The following is a 24472-nucleotide window of genomic DNA, read 5'->3' as shown; positions in this document are numbered from 1 at the left end:
CAGCTGAGCATGAAATGGATATTTATGTGTATAGTGAGGAAGGAGGCAGAGGTGTTTGCACGGGCACCTGTGTTATGCCTCAACTGCAGCCAGGCCAAATCCCAAACGCTGGGGCTTTGCTGGGATCTGGTCAGACCCTGTGGAAGGGGAGCAGGTCCCATGTGAGCAAGGGTGATGCACAGGCTGTGGGGAACAAGGTGAGGGCAGCTGCCAAGGTGGGGCAGGTTGGTGAGCTATGGGGAAACCTCTCTCTCCTCCAGAGCACAGCCCAGAGAGGGCCTGGCTGTGCCTGTGGTGTCTCCCCTTGCACTGAGCCTGGCCCCGCTCCAGGGCTGCCTTCTGCTCTCCCCTGTTCTGCTCCTGGTTTGTGCTGAGGCTGGAAGAACTTTGAGCTCTGTGCCTGGCTGGACCTTAAGCTGAGGCAGCCATCAGGTCCCACTGCCTGTGTTACGTAAGGGTTTGAACTTTGCCCTGTTGGAAGCAGAAATGTCTGGCCTGCTCTGATCTCTGCAGGAATTGTGAGTGTGGAGGTTGACGGCTGTGGCCACTTCTGCTGGGTAAACAGCCAGAGAACTGCCTGTTTGCCACATTTCCTCTCCCTCCACCACCCACTGAAGGTGCTCTGACAGCTCTCTTGGAGTGTGACATCTGGGAATAGCGCTGGCAATCCACAGTGCAGACCAGACCCTTCCACTTGGCATCAGTCAGCCCTGGTGAAGGCTCACCTCTGCTAAGAGGCTGCTTTTAGCTGTTCCCTCGAGAGCTGTTTTAGGTCTGTTTTTAGCACTGCTCTTCCTTCAGCAGCAGCTGAAGTCCTTTGGGCACAGGCTGCAGGAAGGACACGTCTGGTGTCTCACTGCCCTGACCCTGGGGAAGGATGAGGCTGGGCACAGCCTGAGCATCCTCAGAACTCCCAGCGCCCAGCAGAGCACTGCATGGCAGGAGTTGATGCCAATCACTGTGCTGTGGTGATGAAGGGAGGGGGCAAGCAAAGAAAGCTTTAAAATATATATATTTTTTTAAGCCATAGCTAAGAAATCTGTCATGGCTCCAAGTTGGACCTTGCAGTCAGAGGTGAGCAGGCTTAATTTGACAGCTATTTCTTAAATATTTTAAAAGCTGCCTGGAATAAACTGAATGCTTCCGAGTAGTGACCTATATTCCACTTGCTGTAAATTTCATTAGAAAGTGGATTTGTGTGCCTGCCAGGCTGCTTTGCAGCTTCATTGATCTGCCCAAACCATGTGCTGTGCAAGTGCCTTCCTCAGCAGATTTTTAAAGAGCTCACTGCTGCGTGCTGCCAGCCCAGAATGTGACTAGTTTTCTTTTCTCTCCTCTTCCTCCTTTTTTTTTTTTTTTTTTTTTTGTTTCCTGGTGCAAATGCATGATTTGTTTACTAATCACGTTGCATCATTAGCTGCACAGAGTCATCCCACCGGCTGTGTGGGCACAGATGGAGCAGCTGGGAAGGAAAATGTCGCTCTCTTCAGCTCACTTGATGTGCTTTGCTTCCAAATCCCCATCCCACACCATGAAGGCCAAAGACTTTCACAACCCTGGCAGCTGCCAGCAGCTCTCTGCTCTCCAGCACCGTCACCTGTGGTTGTGACACCCCCTGGAAAAAGCCTCCTCCCCTCCTGCTGTCCCCAAAGTGCTGTCTATCCCTGTGCAACCACGGCTTTGGATCTTGTGGAGAGGTGTGATGGTAGCCCAGATGGCACAGACTGAGCCTTACCAGGGAACATAGCCTGGGGAGACGTGGGACTGGCACACCTGTGGATGCAGGAGCAACATGCACCTCCCCAGGCCTGAGCAGGGTCACACAGGTGATGCTGAGCTCCCTTGCTGTGGCAGTGTGCTTGCAGCTCACCTGCTGGGGTTAAAGGGAGTGGAGAGGGGCTCTGTGCAGCACCACAGGGACACAGGGCCCGTGCAGAACCACAGCTGTCTCTGTTACATGTTTGGTTTCTCTCCTGCAGTGGGGGGGTTTCAGCTGCTGTGTTGTCAGACACAGAGCAATTGCCTGGTTGGGCTGAAGTATTGGGTGAGGGGAAGATCCCTGTAGCCCTGAGGTTGGATACCCAGCCCTGCCTGCCCCATGGCAACCCTATTCTGGGGCTGTCCCTCTGCCCCTGGCACTTCTGCTCCTGGGGGACCCCCAGCCTGGGGAAAGGCTCCATCACAGTATGAAACCCAAGTTTTGGAAGCCCCATGGCCTTGCTCTGTTTTGGAGGGGTTGGGCAGGCAGACTGTGCTGCAAATAAAGGCCTGACCCACAGCCCCATCCTACAGGAATGAAGTGCTGGCCCCTGGCAGGAGCTCTGACAGCTCTTTCCAGTTCACAGCACGAGGCAGGAGAGGCATTTGAAGAGGAGCTTTCGTGCCCAAGGACAGTCCCAGCAGTGCCAGGCTGGAGTGGCAAACAGCCCTGGCAGCAAGCCCAGGGGTGGGTTTGGGCCAGGAGGGCACACTCGTGTTGAAGGGATGTCTGAGGGGATTGGTTATCACAGAAATGGTCTCCAGAGGGTGACATTACAAAACATGCGTTTCCCTCAGCTGTCTCCAGATACAGAGCCTGTGCAGCTGGCAATATGGGAGGGGCTGGAAATACCCCAAACCCACCCAGAGGGGTGTCTAGTGTCAAGGATGGAGGTTAGAGAGAAATATCCCCCTCTTCTAATTGTGAAGACACATCTGGAATGGGAGTTTGGTGCTTCTCTTGCTGTGTGGGTGATGATAGTGGGAAGAAATCCCTGTCTTGGAGCTGTGGAAAATGGGATTGTCCTGCCTCCTGATGAGGAAGGGGCTTTCTTGGGCTGAGTTTTGGCCTCCAAGCAGCAGCAGCCTTTCCACTTCCCTTCCCCTTTGACTGCCAGCACAGGGGATGCTGAGTGCCAGGATTCTGGCACTCTGCTCTGGGAGAGGTGCTGCTTCACCCTCTGCTGTACAACTCTGATTTATTTTCAGCAGTTAAACCTGAGGCCTGACAAAGACCCCACAGCTTGGGCCAGCAAGATGGGCTGTCCTGGGGAGAGGGCCTTGCTGTCAGCACCCAGACTAGGGCTAAATTAATTTCCCATAAATCTGAAATGCTCTCCCAGTTTCCCAGCTTCTCAGCACCTCTGCTGGAGTTGCCTATTATATTTTCCCTGAGGTCTTAGATGTACAATAGGTTTTGCAGAGGTGATGACCCAATCCCATCCCCTCATGCTGTCAGCACCCAGAGCCTTTCCTTATTCCAGCTCTTGATAAGGAGTTTCTCTTCTGGCCCCAGGTGGCTTCAGCTGACCCCAAGCCTCATCTGTGCCCAGCTGGAGGAAAGGGAGGGAGGAAGGAGACTTGGAGGCAAGAAGACTCCTGGCTCTGTCCTGCTTTGTTTTGGGGCACTGTGGGTGGTTCAGCCCCTTTGAGGGGCTCTGCAGGCTCACCCTGTGCCTGGCAGAGAGGCACCAGGATTGTGCCAGCCTGGCCATGACTGGGTGCTGGGATGGCACCGAGAGCTTCCCTGGGTCATTCCCCTGCCCAGTGCAGTGAGGCTGGAGCAAGTGCAGCTGCACTTGTGAGTGCTGAGCAAAGGGCTGCTCGGGGGGAGCTGCCAGGGACAGTTGGATTGAAGTGTTGGGAGTGTCACCAAAGCAGCAGTTTCTCTCTGCAACCCATGGGGGTTTACGTGAAAAATGAAATTTCTGTCTATCTCCTTCCTTGTGCTTTCTCATCTCCACCGATGGAGCTGAACATGGGAGAGGATTTTTTCCCTATATTTAGCTTTGGAGAAATAGCTATAACTAATCGGCTTTAGGATTCTGCGTTCTCTCTTTTATTTTATCTTTTCCTGTCACTAAGACCTTGTCATGTGGCTACGGACTGCAGCTCGCTGGCTCTGTTTGCTGGGCTTTCATGGAGTCAATTAATAACCCGTAAAAATAACACCTCCAGCTGTTCCACTTGCAGCTGCCAGGCTGGAGTCTAATTATGGGGCCTTGGATCCCAAATCCTGCTTTGCATGTAAAACTGCCAGTGAATAGGAAGAGGCAGAGGAGATGGCAATGCAAAAAAGGAATGTGGTTTGGGGTCTATTTTTAGCCTTTTCAAGCCGAATGTAAAAAGACCCTTAGGCTGCTTGTGCCCTGCTGAATGTGATCACATGCACAATATTGTTCCCATGGCAAAGCGCAGCAGCCAGGGTGGGTTGGGGGTTATTTTTGGCAATTAACTTGCCTACATTGCAAATGTTCTTCTGGGTTAGTTTGCACAGTGCCGTGTTGTGGCTCACATCCATGTGCTAATGGGTTTATTGCAATCAGCTCCAGTTCTCTCTGTGCTCCTGAACGTGCCAGTGCAGTGGTGGGGAGGGGAGGCACACAGCTGCTCACCCAGGGCATCTCACGGAGTGGTTGCTGGTAAAGGCATGCTCAGCCTCTCTCAAAAAGTCCTTTCCTGCTGACTGTGACATAAAATTAATTTGGCTGGAGCTCTGGTGGGTAGGTGATGGTCTCCATATCATCCTGTCTATTGTGCACCCCCATCTTCTTTCCAAGCTGGATGTCGTCTCTGGGTGAGCTGCTGGGCAGATTTGTCCTCTGCTTCTCTGGAGGCTCTGCTGGGCTGGTTCTGCCACCACTGTCATATTCACCTGCCTCTTGCCTCCTCGTGGGTGCTTCATAACACTCTCTTTTCTTGCTCCCCACAGAAGTGGTGCAGCAAAGGCCCACAGGGGCCCAGGTGCATGGTGGGGGGTGTTGGGGATGGGGCACAAGGAAAGCACTGGGCTCGTTTCCAGTCTCTGTCCAGGGAGTTGTCTGGGGGCATTTCAGACAATGAAAGCCTGATTGTGACCAAAAGCAAATCAAACAGCTGTTCATTAGACAACTTAAATACTTATTGGTCACACATTAGTCTGTAGCCACCAGCTTGTAACCATGACAGCAAATAGGCATCCTGTGCTGGAGACCATCCCCTTTGTCAAAACAAGTTATTTGGAGGTTGATACTGAAACCTGCCCTCAGAAAAAACTCTGACACCTCCCACTTGCACAGGGGTTGTAGGGCCACCCCTGTGACAATGTCTTCCCTGTCTCCTCAGGCTCCCTCTGACAATCACCAGAGCCAGGAGGTGTTAAACATCTTTTCTCTCAGCCCTCGGGGGATGGAGCCACACTCTCAGAGGGTGTCCCTTCAGTGGAGCTCTGCTGTGAGTTCTCTTAACCAGGGACAGAGGATGCTATCAATCCGTCCAGCCTTGCCTGGCAAAGAGATTGCAAACGTGGCTTTCCATCACGCGCTACATTAGCCAAATTAATTCCAGGACAGCCAGCCAGCAGTGCTCTAGGCCGAGACTGATTAATGCTGCAGCCGTGTCAGAATCAGCAGAGCTGCTGCCTGCACTGTGCCAGCTCCCCGGCTGCAGCCAGCCCTCTGCTCGGCCGTGCCCTCGGCCTCACACCTCTCTGGAACTGAACTCTGCAGTCACTGACACAGACAATTCAATTGCAAGGAACATCTGTCTCGGAATTGTGCTCCCATTCAGGCTGCTGCCGCCGCCATGGGGTGACATTTTTCATGCGTCTTGCCTGCTTTCTTCAATCTCCTAAACACAGGCATGCCTGTGGAGCACAGGAAGGTTCCTCCCCCGTGAGAAGGAGAAAGAAATTAGCCAGCAGATCGAGCGTGTATAGCAAATAATGAGATTGCCTTGGATACAGGACCGGAATTCATGCAAAGCATGATGCTGATCAGAGACGATAAGCGGCGTTTCTGGGGTCTGCAAACGGCGTCACAGAACTTGAGTTTCTCAAGTTCTGAGACACGCGTGGACGAAGGCTGCCAGCACAGGCCTGATCCACAGACTGCAAGTTAAAAAATAAACCCTGAAATAGCAATGCTGGTAGTTATTTTGGTGTGCAAGTGCCTCATAATGCCTCGTTTTCCTCCAGGCACAGGAATAAGCTGTACAGACACAGGCACTGTGATGCTGGAGGAGCAGCAGTCACAAAGGCAACTTGTCCTGACAGAGCTCCACTGAAAGGTGCTGTGTTTGCCCACAGGGTGCAGACCCAGAGTCAGTGTGTCCTTTAAAAGAAGATGGATTTGTGCAATACTTTAAATAGTAAGCAATTATTTCTTATTACTCTTCTTGTATTAAAAAAAAAAAAATTATCAACATGTTAGAGGCACACAGGGACAAAGTCTCCAGTGAGTGACCCAGCAGCTTGATTCAGTGCTTGTTGAAGCAGCTGAGAGTATTTGTACTGTCAGACTCATTAAAAGGAGGGATGGTAAACAGCCTTTGTTTTTATTTTTATAGGAAATTTACTCATTGTTTCTGTGAGCCTTTGGCTGAGACTCCTATTTTTCTAAGAAATGAGTGATCAGATCCTAGCAGTGCTTTAAGTCATTCAAAGAGACAACTGGAAACAGGCTGTTCCCTGGAAGGCAGGTACCAGGCAGCTCCCAGGCACACAGACACAAAACTGTTTGCAAAGGCAAGTAGAAAAGTTGGGCATTCTCAACAGCCCAACGAACCCTTCCTCACTCACAACTCCAGCTCCCTATAGTATGAGCTTGACATCTTTAGCATCAATAAAACACCTCAGCAATTTAATTATTATCCAAATGGTTTTCCCTTTATTCCCTATACCTTTATTTCCTTTACTAGAAAAAAGGTCATGGGGGTGACTTCTCTTTAACCTGTGCCAGCTCCTGATGTCTAAGGGATAAAATAAGCCAGTGGGAGCCCCAGAGGGTACCCCCTGCTCCTCACAGTCCCCCCAGGAAACAGTGCTATCAGGCTTTTAGGTGTTACAAACATCCAACACAGGTATTGCAATAAATGTTGGATCTGATTCTTCACCCAGAGTATCCACTCCACCAGCTCCTCACATTTAATTATCTCTGTACGAGCAGCCCCCCCTGCACCACCTGCTCACTTTTGTTTTAGCATCACACAGCTCCAGAGCAGTGACACAGAACTCGAGGCAGGGAGCCTTGGATGGGTCCAGGCTTTGCAGGGAGAGCTTGGGAATAAGGGCTGGGACACGAGCCATGCTCATCCCGACTCATCTATTTTATGAATCAGGACTTGGTCCTATTTGCTAATGTTTGTCTGCGTAACCTTTGCTGTCAATGGGGCCGGTGCTCTGATGTCAGCTGCTGGACTCCGAGCCCTGGCAGCTGGTGTCCCTGGCCAGCTCCCAGGCTACAATTCAATTTTCCTACCAGTCACTTGAGAAGACAGGAAAAAACATGTTTCTGCCTGTTTGTGGCATCAAGAAATAAAGGGCTCCAGTCTACAAGGTCATTTAAGGCTTTTCTATGGGAAAACTCAGATAAATCAAATAGTGGTATAAGGTTAATATATCTTCACTTATGGTGTGATAAACTACAGTAAACTAAGGCTGGTTTAATCCTGAATAAAAATCTCATCACGGAATGTAAAACCCTCTAGGTATTGTACATTAACATCCCCTCTCTGAACACAGGCCAGTCTGGAGATATTTAACCCTTATTCCAATCTGGTGAATAATGGAAAACTACTGCAGAGCTAAAAGGCAGGAAATAATATCTGGAAATAAGGGAACCACCCAGGGAGTGAGGAGCTCTGGTCTCCATTCTCGTACTGACTTACTGTGTGACTTACCCTATGGCATTTTGTGAGCCTCAGTATTTATACTGCATATTGGGATTATTAGTGTCTTCCCTGCCATCATAAAGGGCTTTAAGATCTCCAGAGATACATGGAGAAATTTTTCCTTCTGTTCACTGTTTTCTCAGTACGGGCTGTCCAGGGAGCTTACAAAAATATGTACAACTGTAGTGGATGGGCACATCCAGGTCTGTGTCTGGAGGGCTGAACCTGGGGGTCACAGCTACTTTTAAGAGAAGAGGGGTGAAGGAGTTCACACATCCTCACACCCAGCTCTAGCAGTTTGTCTCTCCCTAGACTGACAAGGGAAAGCAAAAATGGTGACACCTAGAGAAATACCTGTGATGCATTAAATAAAAACTGTGCAAACCCGAATCACTGTCCCCAGGGCACAACTCTGTTCCATTAACTGTTTGTCACTCATCATGCTTATTATTATTTCCATCATGCTGACAGTGTTATCATCTGGGACCATTTCCATGCCTTTGAAAGTTTAGGAAGGAGGTATTTATTTCAATGCAGCCAGCAGTACATAAAAAATTCCACTGACTCAGACGGGACTGATTTGTGATGGAATAGCTCTTGAAGCACTTCAGTGTGTCTGAACCCAAACTCTCATCCCTTTTCCACGTATTTTAATAAATATACAGCTTAGCAGCAAGACCTTGAGTGAACACATTCTCTCTTGTCTTGAACTGCTGACAATCTCCTCTCTTTAGTACAACAGCTCTGAAGATGAGACTTCATGGACAGTAAGAAGTCAGGATCGCTTCACTTTTCTTCACTGCCTGGGATGCAAAGGAAAGAAACCAGAGCAAGTTCCTGCCTGTTGAAATTCCAGGAGTTTGAGCTGCATTCCAGCACGGCTGAGAGGCATTTTGAATGTCTTCTCATATGCATCAGTCCTGCACTGCTCCCCAGCAACTGCACTTGCAGTTAGTTATTACTAATAGTAAAGGATGGACTACCAATAGTTCTCATTAATTTCCATGGCAATATTGCCTGAATCAAGATAACAATTGCTTCGAGTTGTGTAACTGAAGTTCATAACATGGAGGAATGCAGTCCAGGGAAAGTGCTCAGATGGAGGGAAGTGACCGACCTTGCATAACCTCCCTACGGCCAAACTTCCCTTCATATCTAGCAGGCTGTGTTCCTGATTTTCTGAAAATATGGAACGGTTTGCACATTCAGCCTGTGTCCTCTGGGCTTCAGTCTCCAGCATGCCTCACAGCTTTCCTGAAACATTTCACCCACACATTTATTCATTATATTCCTCCTAACGATGCATGGCTGGAGCTTCCATAAGAGAAGATGTATCAGGAAAATAAACAACAGCAGAAAAAATTAAACCTATATTACTTTCCTCTTCTTTGTCTATCCTGCTAAGATTGTTATTTCTGCAGAAAACAGCTGAGACTAAGATTGATTTTGACATTAAATTATGGATTTTCACTCTATCGGTAAACTCCAAATACCTTTAAAAATCCAAATAAAGCTTTTCTGGTTACCTGGCCATTTGGTGAAGTAGAATAGAGGCAGACAGTAAGAATTAAAACATTGCCCAGAATCCAAAGAGGGAAATGTTATGAACAAAAAGGAATCTGAGTGGGCGTAAATTCCTCACCCTGCTACATCAGTAGGATAATATCTCAGGCTTTCAGAGCAGGAAAAGGATGTTGCAGGCATAATGGCATGGAATATCAATCAGATAACTAAATCTAATTACAGTTAACTAGTTAATTCCAGCTATATGAAGGCAACTGGCCAAGTGCCACGACAGAAATGAGATTCAGCCGAGCAGTTTCTCAACATTAAAAAACTTCTTGTAAGGACTAGTTCAGATCAGACAAGAGGCTATGCTTGACTAACTTAAAAAGACACAAGGTCTGTATAAGAAAGGACGGCAGCTTAATCCCTCATTAGTGGTAACCACAAATTCAGCTTTCCTAGGGAAATAATTGCATCTAAATGTCAGGACATGACTCTGAATTTTAGTAGATTTACATTCTGAGGGAGTGAGCCATTAATAAAAGATATTGTGGGTAAACAAAATGTCTCAATCGTGCTGGTGAAGGGAGCAGAGACACGGGTTCTTAACTTTCCACTCCTTATTTTAACACTGTTTGTGATACCCTGGTACTGTAAAAACCACAATTGTACTTCTTTGCTTTTAGTACATCACATTTAAACCACACATGGTGTGAGACAGAGCTTTTTGAGGCATCCCAGACTGCAAACACCCTGAGCTGGGTGAATGCTGGCTGATTTCAGAGACAGAGAAGAAGTGGAAAGATGCTCCAGCAGTGACCGAGGTGGGTCCCTGGATCCCGCTGCCCGTGGCCCTGGAGCACCGTGCTGTGCCATGGCCCTAAGCTGACCTTGCCCTTGATGGTGCCTGAAACCCACCCACAACCCCTCAGAGCCCCGAACCGAGGGAGCCACGAGGGGTGTGGGACCACAGGATGCTCAGGGGGCTGAGGGCAGGGGAGGTACCTGCAGGAGGTGCCATGTCCCGCTGTCCATGCCCTCCTGCAGCCGCGGTGTGTGTCTGTGGCTCTGTGTGTTTGAGGGGCACTCTGCCCCTCTGCTCCACTCAGGTGGGAATACCTGGAATACTCTGGGGCTCCTGCACAGGACCTGTGATGACTGGACCAAGATGATTGGAGGTTTGGAGCAGTTCCAATATGAGGAAAGGCTGGGAGAACTGGGATTGTTCAGCCTGGAGAAGCCTTCGGGATGAGCTGATTGCCGCCTTCCAGTATAGAATCACGGAATCACAGAATCTGCTGAGTTGGGAGGCACCCAGCAGGGCCATCGAGTCCAGCTCCTGGCCCTGCACAGGACACCCCAAGAATCCCACCACGTGAGAGCATTGTCCAAATGCTCCTTGATCTCAGACAGGCTCGGTGCTGTGACCACCTCCCTGAGGAGCCTGTCCCAGTGCCCAGCCACCCCCTGGGTGAAAAACTGTTCCTCAAATCCAACCTAAACCTGCCCTGACTCAGCTCCAGCTGTTCCTGAAGGGAGCCTGCAAGAAAGATGGAGGGAAGAGTATTTATCAGGACAGGTAGTGACAGGACAAGGGGGAATGGCTTCACACTGACAGAGAGGAGGTTTGGGTTTGTTTACTCATCATTCCTGGAGGTGTTTAGGAAAAGACTGGAAGTGGCGCTTAGCGCCATGGTCTAATTGGCAAGGTGGTGTTAGGTCATAGGCTGGACTCGGTGATCTCAAAGGTCTTTTCCATCCTAGCTGATCCCGTGATCCTGTGATTAGAGATTTAGAAGAAATTCTTCTTTGTGAGGGCGGTGAGGCGGTGGAACGGAGCAGCTGTGGCTCTGCAAGTGTCCAAGGCCAAGCTGGACAGTGCTCGAATCAACCTGCTCTAGTGTAAGCTGTCCCTGCCCGCGCAGGGGGGAGGTGAAACTCCACGACTTTTCGGATCCCTTCCCACCCAAACCATCCTTCCCTCACGCCCGCCGCCCACCGCGCATGCGCCCCGCGCGTCCCCGCCCCCGGCAGCGCGCAGGCGCCGGGCCCGCCCCCGCCCGGCACCGCCAACGACGGGCGGCGGCGCGCGCGCCCCTCCCGCGCAGGACGGCGCTGCCCCGGCGGCATGAGGGGAGAGCGCGGCCGGCTGCGAGCGGTAAGGACAGCGCGGAGCCTCCCGGGGCCCCCGCCCGCGCCCCGCAGCCCCGCGGCAACTTTCCCGTTGTCCGCCCGCTCCCCGCCGGCTCCTCTCAGCGCTGGCTGCGGGGAGCCCCGAGGAGAGGTCGGCGCTGCCCGTGGTGGATGGGGGATGGTGGTAATGGTGATGATGGTGGTGGTGGTGGTGGTAATAATGATGGTGGTGGTACGGGTGGTGGTGGCGATGGTGGGGCGGGGGTCGCGGTCCTCGGGCGGGTCCCGGCGGCGCCGCTGCGCTCCGGGCGGCCCGGGCAGGCGGCTCTGGCCGGGTCCCTCCGGGGCAGCGCGGAGCTGTCACCGGTGTCCCTCTGTCCCGGGTCCCTCCGGGGCAGCGCGGAGCTGTCACCGGTGTCCCTCTGTCCCGTCCCCTCCCGGTCTTTCCCGGGTCCCTCCGGGGCAGCGCGGAGCTGTCACCGGTGTCCCTCTGTCCCGTCCCCTCCCGGTCTTTCCCGGGTCCCTCCGGGGCAGCGCGGAGCTGTCACCGGTGTCCCTCTGTCCCGTCCCCTCCCGGTCTTTCCCGGGTCCCTCCGGGGCAGCGCGGAGCTGTCACCGGTGTCCCTCTGTCCCGTCCCCTCCCGGTCTTTCCCGGGTCCCTCCGGGGCAGCGCGGAGCTGTCGCCGGTGTCCCTCTGTCCCGGGTCCCTCCGGGGCAGCGCGGAGCTATCACCGGTGTCCCTCTGTCCCGGGTCCCTCCGGGGCAGCGCGGAGCTGTCACCGGTGTCCCTCTGTCCCGGGTCCCTCCGGGGCAGCGCGGAGCTGTCACCGGTGTCCCTCTGTCCCGGGTCCCTCCGGGGCAGCGCGGAGCTGTCGCCGGTGTCCCGGTCGCTGCGGGGCTGTCACAGGTGTCCCGTCCCCTCGCGGGCTGTCCTGGATCCCTCCGGGAGAGCTCAGGTCTGTCACAGGTGTCCCCCCATCCCGTCCCCTCCCGGGGTGTCCCGGTTCCGCCGCGGCGGGAGGAACGCGGAGTTTCTTTGTTGTGTAACTCTTTTTGTCCGGGGATTAGAGAGGGTTTGCGGCTGCTTGTGCTGATTCAGGTGTTTTTTTTTTACAAGGAAAATTGCGGGGTAGTCATGGGTAAATTCTTCTCGGGGCTGGGATGCCGGAGAACTTTCCTGTGGCTCGGGGGGTTGTTCTTGGCTCGGGCCGGGGCCGGGGAGCCGCCGAGCCGCGCTGCCCCAGCTCCGGGGCCGGGAGCGCTCCCGCAGCGCCTTCCGGACAGAAAAGCGAAGCGAACTTGCTGTAGCAAACCCATTTCTCGCTAAAATGAGGCTGGCTCGCAGCCCGCGATTCATATGCGAGTGCTACTGCCAGGATTTTTCAATAAACGTAATTGCAGTCGAGAGAGTTCGGGTCAAGCACTTTGCTGGGTAGAGCAGGCACGAAGCCTTTGGATGAATTCCTCTCCGTGTTGCCAGTGAATCTTTTCTGGCTGCATAGTGGAATTTTTCTCGAAGTTTTCCCCCCCAGCTATCTCATAAGTTTCTCTCTCAAAAGTTTCAGTATTTCTAGAGATGATCAAGGAATGCCCTTGATTCATCAGTGTGCTTTTGTAATCCATTTTTTTCCCTTCTTCCTGCAAACAAGCACTTTTAATACTTTTTTTTTAACCTCTTTTTGTGCTTTCTGTATTTCTTTGGGTTTTTTTTTTTCTCCCTGTCCCTGCTCTGAGCAGGGCAGCCCACATACTGTGCTGGGGGACTGGGAAATGTTTCTGTGCCTGTCGCTGGGATGTGTCAGTGTTTGGTTCTCAGCAGCAGCACAGGAAGTGTCACCATCCTGACAAAGAGTCATAAAATATGTTGAAGATTTGTTACTAAAAGTGGACTAAAAATGTGCTAATTTTATCTTGTCTTTGGAAGAAATAAGTCATTTCTGACAGAAATATATATATATATATGGTATATATATATAGCTTTTCAGGGCCCCTGTTGGGTCTTAAAAAAGGTTGTCAGGGAATTGTGAAGGATTTCCTGTGGAATTGCTAGCGTGGTACCACGCACAGACTAATTGTAAGAGAGAATTGAAAATGGCTTCCTACGTCTGACAGATGGTTTTAAAAATTTGTTTTTCAGGTTTGAGTTGATCTCACTAAACTGCAGCCATGGTGCAGAAGTACCAGTCCCCCGTACGGGTGTATAAACACCCTTTTGAGCTAATTATGGCTGTAAGTATTAATTTTTGCTGCAATTTCCTTCTTGACAGTTCCTTGTGTTGCTGAGTGCTTGCTGGGCTTTGTTTGATAGGTACTGTAGAGCATACAAAGCTGAAAACAAAATGCAAAATATGAGAGCTGTGTTTCAATGGTTTCTTCTGTGCCCAGAATATTTTCTTAACATGATGTGCTCTCCTTTTCTGCCAAAGTTTAGATAGTGTTTGTAGATGTATTTGGAAGTTAGAGCAAAAGTAGGATTGAAGTGTACTGGGAGTTGATTACTGGGGGCAGACTCTTCTAGAACAGAAGGAAATGTCATGTACACTGATTGAAACATTGTTATGTTGTGTCTTCATCAGTGTAGAGTTTATAGGATTAGAGAGCACAGAGAAAGCCATGAAAGCAAGGACATGCCTGAATGAAAAGGGAGAAAGAACTCTGGGAACATTTTGAGGGAAGGGAAGAAAAAACTTGGTAGGGAGGCCAGAGAGATTGAAGAAAAAGCCTTTTGGTGCATGTTGCTAATTGGTGTGATAGTGGTACAAATAGTAATGAAAAAAAAAATTAATTAGGTTCCCTTTTTTTTCTCTCTCTCCTCCACTTCCTCCCTTTTCTTTCCTTTTAGAAAACAGAGTGGAAGTACGTCTTTGACATTTTAAAGTATATTTGGTTGAAACCACAGCTGTGGGGCTCTTATGAGTTACAGAGAGCAATTAAGGAGCTTTCCCCTGATAAAAACAGTTAAAAGTGAACCGTAATCTAAAGAATAATTGTTTGATTTCACTTGCTGAAAATACTATGTTTAATGGGTTCAGAGGAGAGTTTTAATAGTGCTCATAGTGTAAATATTTGGATAGATCACATGGTTTGGAGTGCAGGGTTCCTTACAGAAGTGATCCTTTGCAGTCACAGGGCAAAAAAAGGATCAGATCACTCTACAGGGAATACTTGCATTTCTTTTTATCTTATTCTTAAGGCTGCCTCCAGTGTTACACATGTAGGTCTTGCTCTTGCAGACACTTCAAGGCAGAGTTGTTATTTTGCTGAGCAGTGAAGAAGCCAGCTGTGATATGTGTAAGGTCTTCTATGACTTCAGTAGCACTGACAGCTGGGCTTCAGGGGGTCCCTCAGTAAAATTTGATGGTGTAACTTTAGCCTTCAATGAAGTTATACTGCCTCCTAGATCAATCAGCCAAAATTAGTTTCTTAAATGAAATCCCCTGGCTGTTTGCTAAACTGATGAGTCTTTACCTTGCTGCTGAATTGAAGGCAAAAATTCTTCCCGAATTATTTCTTTAAGGATATTTTGAGTCAAAAGGCTGATAACAGAATTGTTCACAATGCTTTGCTGGGTGTAATTAGAAACACTTCTGACTAATAATATTAACTGAGAGTTCTCAAACTGTTCTATGTCTTGGGGATAATATCTGAAAAATAATATTTAATAAAGTCTTCCCTTACAGTAAAACTTTTCTTTAGAAAGCAAGAGCCTATAGTAGGTATGCAACGAGGATAAAAGTTAAAAATTAAAAGTGAACTAAGAGGAGAAGAATGCTTATAAAAAGAATCAGCCAAACAGGATCCTTTCAGAGACTGGAAGTTTAGCTGAGCAATAATACATCTGATTTATTTAGTCTGTGTCAGAACAGTAGGTTATCACTTGTACTTGTTCAGAATGTGAGTGCATCCTCCCCTTGCCATGTTGCTGCTGTTACTGATTTTTTAAAGCTTGTAAAATTTCTGCTGGTGATCCATCAGAATTTTCTGAAGTGTGTGGAGGAGTCCGTGAGTCAAAATCTGTGAGGAGTATAAACAGTATATGCAAGCTCGATGCTTTTTGTTACTGTTTTGTTACTGTTTCCTCTTGGTTGAACAGTGATTGCATAAGTTGAAGTGTTTCTGGGAGGAATACTTGTGTCAAATTCTGTGCTCGCTTGAGTGGAAGCACTACCTTGCATATTCTCAACAAAAAGAAAGTGCTGTAATGTTATTTTAACAGTGACAGCAGCTCTTCTGAAACGAGGAACAGCCTGGCGTACACCAGGCTTGGATTTAAAGCATCCAAGAAATGACTTAACATTATGTGTTGTGTTAGATTTTCCTTTGCCCCTCTCTTTTATTTGCACCCAGCCCTTGAGAGAATGTGTCCTCAAGCAGAGGTTTAAACCCACACCCAGAGATACTCATCTGTCAGTAAAATATCTCTGGAGAGAGCTTTGGTCAGTGTGGCAGCAGAATTGTCTTAACAAAAATCACTGTTTTAGCCTGTCTCTTGTGTGAGATCTCATCTTTGTGTTCCGGTGCTGAGTACTTATTAAAATTTTATTTGGCCAGTTGTCCTCCCTTCCCTGGGCATTCTGTGGAACTCCAGAGGTAATTCTTTCTCTGGAGTAGTAATGAAGTTCACCAGTGCCAATGAAGCCCGTGTGCACTGGGAAGATTCCCTGGATGATATGTGTTGCAATTGCAAATTGGAACTCATTAAGTCAAACTAATATCTAGCCTTCAGACAGAGAAATCAGCATTAATTCTTCTGTTCTGGAAGCCACTGAGAGAATGCCACTTGCAGAGTGGGTCATTTATAGTGCAAATTTCCAATTTGCCCACTTTCCCCTTCCTGGGTTTCCAAGAGGTACTTGAGGGAGAATGGATCACAATCAGCATTCCATTCATGCAGCTCTAGTGTGTTCCCAGGGAACTTTGTTCTCTGCTAAGGGTGACTGCAGCTCTATATTAAGATAAAAAACTGAATTTAATTCCACTTTGATCTAAGCCATGATTGTCAAAACAAAAGCATTTTGCAGGCAATTATGATATAAAGACTTCTAAAATAGACAAGAGTCAAAATTCTTTTCCTGAGTTAAATTGATGTTGAAAATAAGTTTCTCTGTTATGCTTCCTGCACTGAAATCTAAAACTCATGTGTTGAGCCCTAATACATCTCTATGACAATATCCTTAAGGCATGACCCCTTATCTCCCAGCTGGGGATTGGTGAGGAGCTGAGGCTCTGAGAGAGTTGGGACATCCATTCCTTCAAAGCTTCCTACCTTCCCTCATCATTAAAGTCCAGCTGTGTAAAATCTAATATAAACTACTTCCCTTGAAGGTTTCCTTCTGCTGGCAGGTTGTGTGGCTCCAGATAATGCTTAAGATGCAAATCTTTTAATGAAACTATTTCCTAAACTTGAAAAGATTCTAGAATCATAGGCTAGAAATTACCACACTTTAGTCTGACACGCCTAACCCAGGCCAGATGATTTCACCAAATAGTTTCCAAAGCTGAAATAATGATTTTTGGCTGCTCTGTGGAATATCTGTCATAATTAACCTATTGGAATCTCTGTGTGTTAGTGGATATGTATTTAAAAAAACACCCAGAGCAGCAGCTTGCACAGCTGTTCAGGAGACTGAATAGAATTTTGCTTCTCCTCCTGTTCAGAGTTTACGTAATGCTGGAAGCAGCTGAAATGTGGAAAAATGGCTGTTTACTTAGACTCACTTGTCAAGTTACCAAGGTTAAATATACTGGAGAAAAACTGAGAAGCTGCTTTTATAAAACTTCTAAAGATTACAGATTCAATTTTTTATATATTAGCTTAAAGAGGTTTACATTTAAAGTAATATAGGGACTTTGCTGAATAAGTAGTTCTTAATATTAAAAGGCAGTTAAGAACTTGAATCTTCCTTAATACATATGAGGCTAAAATTAACTTTGGAGATTCGCAGCTCATTTTCAGTCTGACATACTTTAGATAATTCCCCTTGAGTTTAATTTCCAAAGTAAATTTAAATAATGAATAATCTCTTGCAATGGCATTTCAAGGGTGGAATTTATGCAGATGGAAAATAAATAAGATGTTTGAAAAAGCACAGATTGGATTGAACCATTGACCAGCGGGATTCTTCTTTTTAAGTTTCTGAAAGCTCTGTGGAAAATGTATTGCTCTTCAGCCCATTTAGAAAATGTCCTATTTACAGTCAAAATTACTTAGTTTCAGAAATAATGTGAATTTTAAAAAGTCAGTCTCGCATTTTGCCACTGTTCTGATGGACTATCTGAACTATCTCAAGCATGAATCTTTCCTATTAAGTATAATGTGTAGTGCCTTTGATTATATTATCATTTTAATGGTTCAAATTTGCTGCTTTTGGACATCAGGGTGACTCTCTTTGGCTTTATAGATCTAAAAAACAGTTCTTAAGGTGTATCTCATGAGTTAAAGTATCCCTAAATTACAGGTAAGTAATAAGATTGTAAATGGAATAAATACACTTCAGTGATAAGAGTAGATTAGAAAGAAATTATCTGTTTTTCCAGGTTGACAAATCAAAGTATAATCTCTTGATCTAGGTAGTAATGAGCTTCCTGATCAGCAGTACACTATTATTTCACTAGAAAAGTTATTACTTTAAAAAGTAATTTAAAAAAAAATTCAAACTGTATCAAGCTAAGTGCCACACCTGCTCATAAATACCATTTTTACTCCTTCCAATCTCATTTTGTTTTCCTGGAAAAAATGCATTTCACACATCATGTGAAGAGGGGTTGAGAGGCTGGTGAGGAAAAGGAAGCTCTTCTGCAAGTGCTTTTGAAAGCACAAAGTAGGCTTTAAATATATAGAGGAGTATTTTATTCCCCTGGTGCAGTGTACTTTGCTGAGAATTCGTCCTGGATACTTAAATCCTGGGGAAGGGAATAAATCTGAGTGTTTACTCCCAAAACCTGTGAGCCATTTTCCCTTTTGCTGTGGAACTCTCTGAGTCTCATCTGCTTTGCTTCCTGTCTTTGTTGAAAACTCAGCCTTAGTTGCTGTTGGAAATGTGTTGGTAAAGCTGTGGTGGAGCAGAGCTTGTGTGGGATTTCTGAATCTGTATTAAATGCCTGCAGTTTCACTGCTGGTAAATGATGGTGGTGATTCCTGTGTCAGACACGGTGTAGGGAGAAATGATTATTTGACCACTTGTTTGGAATGAGCTGTGGGTAACAAATGGGAGAGTTCACTTAAGCACTATGGAAAAATATTTACTTACAGCCTGCTAACAGTGCAATTTGTGTGTTATTTTGTGTTATTTCGTGACCTGCTTAGCTACTTCCATGCTTGTTTTCCTGGGATTTTTTTGTTGTTGTTTCGGTTTTTTTTTGTTTGTTTGTTTTTGGTTTTTTTGCGGGTTTTTTTTTGGGCAAACACATGACCTGACTGTAGCTGACAGCTGCAGTTCTGTTGTTCACCAAATGCTTTGAGTCAGTTTTTAACAAGTCCTTTACACTTTAAAAGCTAAGCCACCACTACTGTCACACTCTGAAAGGTGTCAGAGGAAGGAAAATATGTATCAAAACAGTTCTTGTGTTTTGTTCTGAAAGCACTCCAAGCTTTTCACCCTTGCAGGTAGGTGTTTTTGCTCTGCTGTGAAGTGCTGCTCCAGGATCTGTTGATCCAGCCAAGTGATGTTGCCTTTGAGTTAAAACTCTTAAATATGTGGCAGAAAGAAGTGGTTACACATCCTGCAGAGTCCTGGACACTCAGGGTTCTACAGTTACAGTCTGGAGAAGGTATAATAACTTCATGCTCATGGTCTATGTGTGGTTAGACAGTACGAAGCATGTGAAAAAGCCTTCAAAACCATGTGGGAAAGAGATAAGGTGAATTTTTGGGATTGATTAAGAAAACGTATCCAGTGAGAAGCCGGAGGTTGCTTAGAGATCAGAATGAGGTGTTTTCATATTGCTTGGGCAGTCTGTGCTGCCCAAGGAAATCCCATAAATCACTTTCAGTCAGAGTCCAGAATCTGGAACCCAGAATTGAGGGGGTATTTGCTGTAACCAGGATTGCTTTTGCTTTGAACTTTGTTTGGAGTCAGTATGTTCCTGGAGGGAGGCCAGTGATGGAATCTTTAAGCTGTTGCATTCTGAATGTAAAATGAATCTTCCGAGAATATGCAAGGAAAGCTGTTAATTAGCTCAAGTTGAAATTAATTACAGGTTGGTCTTAAATGGTCTATTTCCTTTTCTCCCAAGTGAATTTGTCTTCCAGTTTTTTCATGTAGTTTAAAAATACTGTGCATATATTTTAAATGAAGAACTAGCACGTTAAGCTGAATTATTTAACACTTTATTTCATTTTTGTGATAGAGTTAGGTTAGCAGCTCATGTAAAATGTTAAGTAAGGGCTGTTACAGGTAGTTTAATAATTTGACTTTCTCACAGTCCAACTGCAGCTGCTTTCAGCCATCACCAGTCAGTCAGTGGTGTCTGAGATCAGAGCCCTGCCAAGGACCCACGCTGGTGGCAGCATGGCTTGGGAGGACAGCCTGGCATCCTCTGGGCTCCACTGCAGCGTGGAGCAGCACTGCCAAAAGAGCACAAGCCAGCAGTGAGCTATCGCAATTTGACAGCAGCTCTCGAGTTCTTGGCTTTTCTCTGCATGGCTTTTGCTCAAGTCATGCTGATTTTAGCCCAGTCCACAAAGTTTTTCAGCTTGTGGTTCATGACCTCTAAGGGTCAGAGAAATATCACCAAAATGTGTTTTCCCATTGTAGCTGAGCTGATGCACCAGGCTGCTGCTCTTGCTTTCTTGCGAAGTTGATCAGCAAGCCAGCCTAGGGACACGTGCTGGGCCAGAGCTGTCGTGGAAAAAAAAAGAAGATAAATTCCTTGTCAACCCCATTTCCTCGCTGGGCTCCCTTAAGGCTGCTGAGCACCCCTGTGGGAGCAGGTGCTCGTCCCCCACCCTGTGCTGTGGGTGAGCTGCTGGCAGCTGGCTGCAAGAAAGAGGAGTCAGCAGGGCATCTGTCACTAAGGCTGCACCCTGGGAGCCCTCGATTCCGTTGGGAAATAATCAGGGATCTGCAGTTTGGAAAATGCAGAAGCTGCTTGCTGTAACACTAAATGAAGGGGCCATTAGAAACCTGATTCAGCAGTCTTCAGGTATTATTTAGCAGTGCAAAGCACTTGCAAATTGCTGTTAATGGTTTGGAGTTGTGGATTCTGTGAGTTGCTTTGGCATAAAGGGGGCTCTATCCTTGCTTCAGAAAAATGAAAATTAAATGTTGTGTACTGGAACAATTACATGTGAATGGACTGGCTGCCTGTCTTGCTTTGTATTCATTTATAAAACTTCACGTCTGAGCATTTTCTGTCTTGGACTTCTCTTGGGTTTTGCTTTATTATAATTAATTTTGGATTCTATTTATATGCAGATTTGAAAAGAAAAATATCACTGGGCTACCACCTTTAACTCCGCCAACAGCAGAGAGATTGTGGGAGGGAGCAAAGAGAAGATACTCTTTTGCATTAAAAATAAAATTTTATTTAAACTGTTTTAATTCTTAATTATACCTGTTTGGGCTTTCTTAAATTACTGTTTCAAGGTTTTGTCATGGTCAGATTGATGAAGTTAAATATCTAAATCTGTGGGGTTATGGATTACTGGATAATTACAGCTGTTTTCATTTTGTTGGTAGTTATGCTCTCATAACTTGAGTACGGATGCTTTTTGGAATATATGCAGATCAGTTTGTGCAGGAGTTGAAAGCTGCTCTGCAAACCTCACCATCTCAGCCTGTCTGATAACTTTCTGCTGTGCCTACTGCTGCTGTAGTATTAGATCATATCGTGATGTGACGATAATAGATCTCATTTTGTGAAAATAAGTATTTCCCTGGTGATGGTCAGGGTGGCAACGTGCCATTTAGAGTTGTTTATGCCACAGCAGAAGGAAGCAGCTTCCTGATGAGAGCACTTCCTTTCTTGTGTGCATTGTGTCCCTTCATTTAGTGTAAAATTCAAATGCCACAGACATTCAGTCCAGTTCAGGCATACCAGGCAGCAGGAGCCTTTCCAGAGGATTGTTTTTTCAGGTTATTTCATTCAGTGTGTAAATTATACTGTATAATTTGCAAAACTCTCTTTGCTGTGCAATTCATTGGCTTGTAGATAAGTTCTTCATTACTGAATTCAAGGCACTATGAAATTACTTATTTCTATTGAAGTGTTTCATGGTGTGCATGGTACAGCCACTGAAGTTGTAATGAACAGGATTTAAAGCAATTTCACCTCAACTTGTTTGTTCTGTGTTGACTAAACTGATTCATGCTTTTGTTTGCCTTTCTTTGCTGTAAAGGAGGGTGAAGAACAAAGAAGTGATTGTCTATTATCTCTGACTTTTAATTTCTTTTTATAAAAGAATCAAATTACTCTTTACTATTTTTTTGGTTTTTTTTTTAATGTATTATTATTGGCTTATCTTTTGAAGCTAGGTGGTGTTTTCTGATTGTGTTTTATTGGGGAGCAGATGCAGGGGTGCAGAAGCTGTACCATGCCAGTGATTGATCTTGCACTGGTATTACCTGGTTATTGAGATCTGGACAATGAATTTGGATTTTTATTCAGTCTCTTAATGAGAAGCACAGAACTGGATTGCGCCATGAGGCCTCTCTAGCTAGTGCTGCCTTTCAGGCAGTGGCCAAGGGCAGTATCTGCCTCCAGGGGAGAGGATAGGAATGAGATAAACATATGGTAGCACTCTCTTAGGATACTCTCTCATCCTCCTGCAACGTGTCTTGACAGCCCTTCTGGTCCAGAATGTGCCGTTGTCAGGAATAACATCCCATGTGCTTGATTTCTTGTGCTCCAATCCTTTCTGGAGCCCAGTGAACTCTGTGGTGACACCCTCCAGCAGGAGCTGGTGCTTCATGACACGCTCCGTCAAGAGACGGATCCTTTCCCTCGAGCCTGGCAGAGCTTGCTCAGCCTCACACCTCCTGCTCCTTGTGTCAGCAGAGGCAGCACAGCCTGGCCCAGGCTCTCTGTGCTGCCTGCCCTCCTAGATCTGGCAGGTACCTCCCTCAGGTCTTCAGTGACTCATTTTCATGGTGCTGGTCTTCGTTAGTTCAGTAGTTTATGATTTCACGTGAGGAATTGCTGCTCTGTACTCTTGGTTTTCCACCACAGTTTTTTACCTTTTGAGGGTCTCCTGATACATCAGACATGGATGTCAGGTATTTTTTTGTTACACTTCCTAGCTTGAGATAAACAGTGTGCAGGCTCCAGACCCTATCATGCTGCATTTTGATGACATCCATTGACATTAGTGAATGGTCAAGACTTAATATGATGTACTTAAAACTTATTAATTGGTTTGCTTAACATAATGTGGCTGCTCTCTACCTGGCAGTTGATATTTTGCTGGTCCAAAAGCCAAACCAAAGGCCTTGCTATTTATCTTGAATTTTGTGTTCTTCTGCTGAAGCTCACGGTACTGACAGTCTTGGAAGAGGGAAGTCACTGGTGCAGTGCTTAGAGGCCAATTGCCTCTGGGCCAAATGAAAACCTGGTGGGTGAAGTCTGAGGCAATGAAGTCAAACCTGTTTCACTGAACCTTCTTGGGAGGGGGGGGAAGTCTGGAGACTTTTTTCCTTGTGCTAGTACAAGTCTTTAACCTCCCAGGCAATGGTTTAATGAGGAATTCTGTGCCCACACTGTAGCAGTGCTGTAGTCATCCTGTCCTCCTCCACTCATAAATTAGATTTTGTCTGCACAGTAATAATTTTATTTAAAATAGCCTAACATATTCCAGATGTTAAACACGTTGTAACAGACCTTCTTATTGAAAGTGTCTGTGATTCTAAGACCAAACAAGTGACGAATACTAATTATAGGACTCATAAACGTGAGGCTTAAGCGTGGTACAATAGAGCAGCAAGGAATATTTGACTGTTCTAAAAATAGATCCTCAGTGGACACAGTGAGATTGCAGCTGAATTTTAAAAAACTGACTGCGGAGGAGCCAGACACGCAATTTTGTGAACTGGAAAAGGAAAGAGGAAGCCAAGCACCAAATTCTGCTTTCAGTGTGACAATACCCTGTGCCTGTGAAATGCCTGTTGGCAACACAGAGTGTGCTTGTGATTGTTCAGCTGCTGTAGGACAAGGAATGGTAATTAGAAGAAACGGTAGGACAAGCTTAATGATTTACAGTTGTTTTTATATGCGTCTCTTAAAAAATTCACAGGAAGATATGTTCCCGTGTAATGTAAAGGGCTGTGTATTGCCAGTGTTGCAGAGAATTAGGAAGTGCTTGGGAATAGCTCACATTCCTCAGTAATCACATGTCGGTCTCCAGGCATTTAAGCTTTCCTGGCCCTTCTCCAGCCTTTGCTGTGATGCTCTTTTGGAGGTCAGCCTCTTCTCCAGACTACTTTAACCTTGAGCCAAAACAGTCGTGTCCTGTGCAATTGGGGTCAGAAGCCAAGTTTCCTCTCGGAGGAGCTACTGAAGTTGACTTTAATTGCAGGGCACATTCTGTCAGACAAAGTGTAGTGCCCCGAGCTACGTGGCTTCTGGGCCAGACTGATTTCCATCTGTCTTGCTTGGAACACAGGCAGGGAAGGCATTTTTCTCCGAATATACAGTGGTGTTGCAAATGCATTTGATACAAACAAGTTACAGTGACATTGCAAGTCCATCTGGGAATATATTGTTGCCCCCACGAGGCCAGGTAAGATCTGTGTATGTTGAAGAGCAGCTTGAAGCAGCATAACTGTGAAGTGTGTCCTCGGTGTTCCACCTTCAGCCTAGACCAGAGCAATGTCAGTTGGTTTCTAACCAGCAATTTCATCTTGGCCTCTCAGTCATAAGCCAGCCTAACCTGAATGGTCAGGCTTTCCCAGCTTACTCCAAAGGAAAGGAAGATTAACATTATTTTATTTGCATTCAGCATGGTTGTTGGGCTTTCTATCCATAACCTTTTGTTATTCTTGAGGAAGGAGTACTTGCCCGACTTCTCTATTCCAGCTTCTCATTTTAGAGGTTCGTGTTTCAAGATTGTGCAGAGGCTGCAGTTGAAGTTTGTCTTGCTCACTCTTCAGTGGAGTCGCACTTGGGCACTTTGGGCTCTCTGGACTTTCCAAAGGGAGGAGGAGAATGAAGGATTCTCTTGTGTGTGCCTGGAAGGCAAAGCAAGTGTAACTCTGATTCCAACACAGGCTGT

At 46.5% G+C, this 24472-nt stretch overlaps 1 protein-coding gene across 1 annotated transcript in view; it reads left to right on the top strand.

The window, feature by feature from the left end:
- Positions 1–11142: 11142 nt before the first annotated feature.
- Positions 11143–24472, top strand: part of SEC14L1 (SEC14 like lipid binding 1) — a 40741-nt gene continuing 27411 nt past the window's right edge. The window contains exons 1-2 of the mRNA XM_068209397.1: positions 11143–11290; positions 13403–13494. Coding sequence (XP_068065498.1) covers positions 13432–13494 — 63 coding nt within the window. The 5' untranslated portion in view covers positions 11143–11290; positions 13403–13431. The remainder of the gene's footprint in view (positions 11291–13402; positions 13495–24472) is intronic.

This window comes from Anomalospiza imberbis, chromosome 19, assembly GCF_031753505.1.
Source record: "Anomalospiza imberbis isolate Cuckoo-Finch-1a 21T00152 chromosome 19, ASM3175350v1, whole genome shotgun sequence".
In the NCBI taxonomy this organism is placed as follows: Eukaryota; Metazoa; Chordata; class Aves; order Passeriformes; family Viduidae; genus Anomalospiza; species Anomalospiza imberbis.
This window is presented reverse-complemented; position numbering and strand designations above follow the sequence as displayed.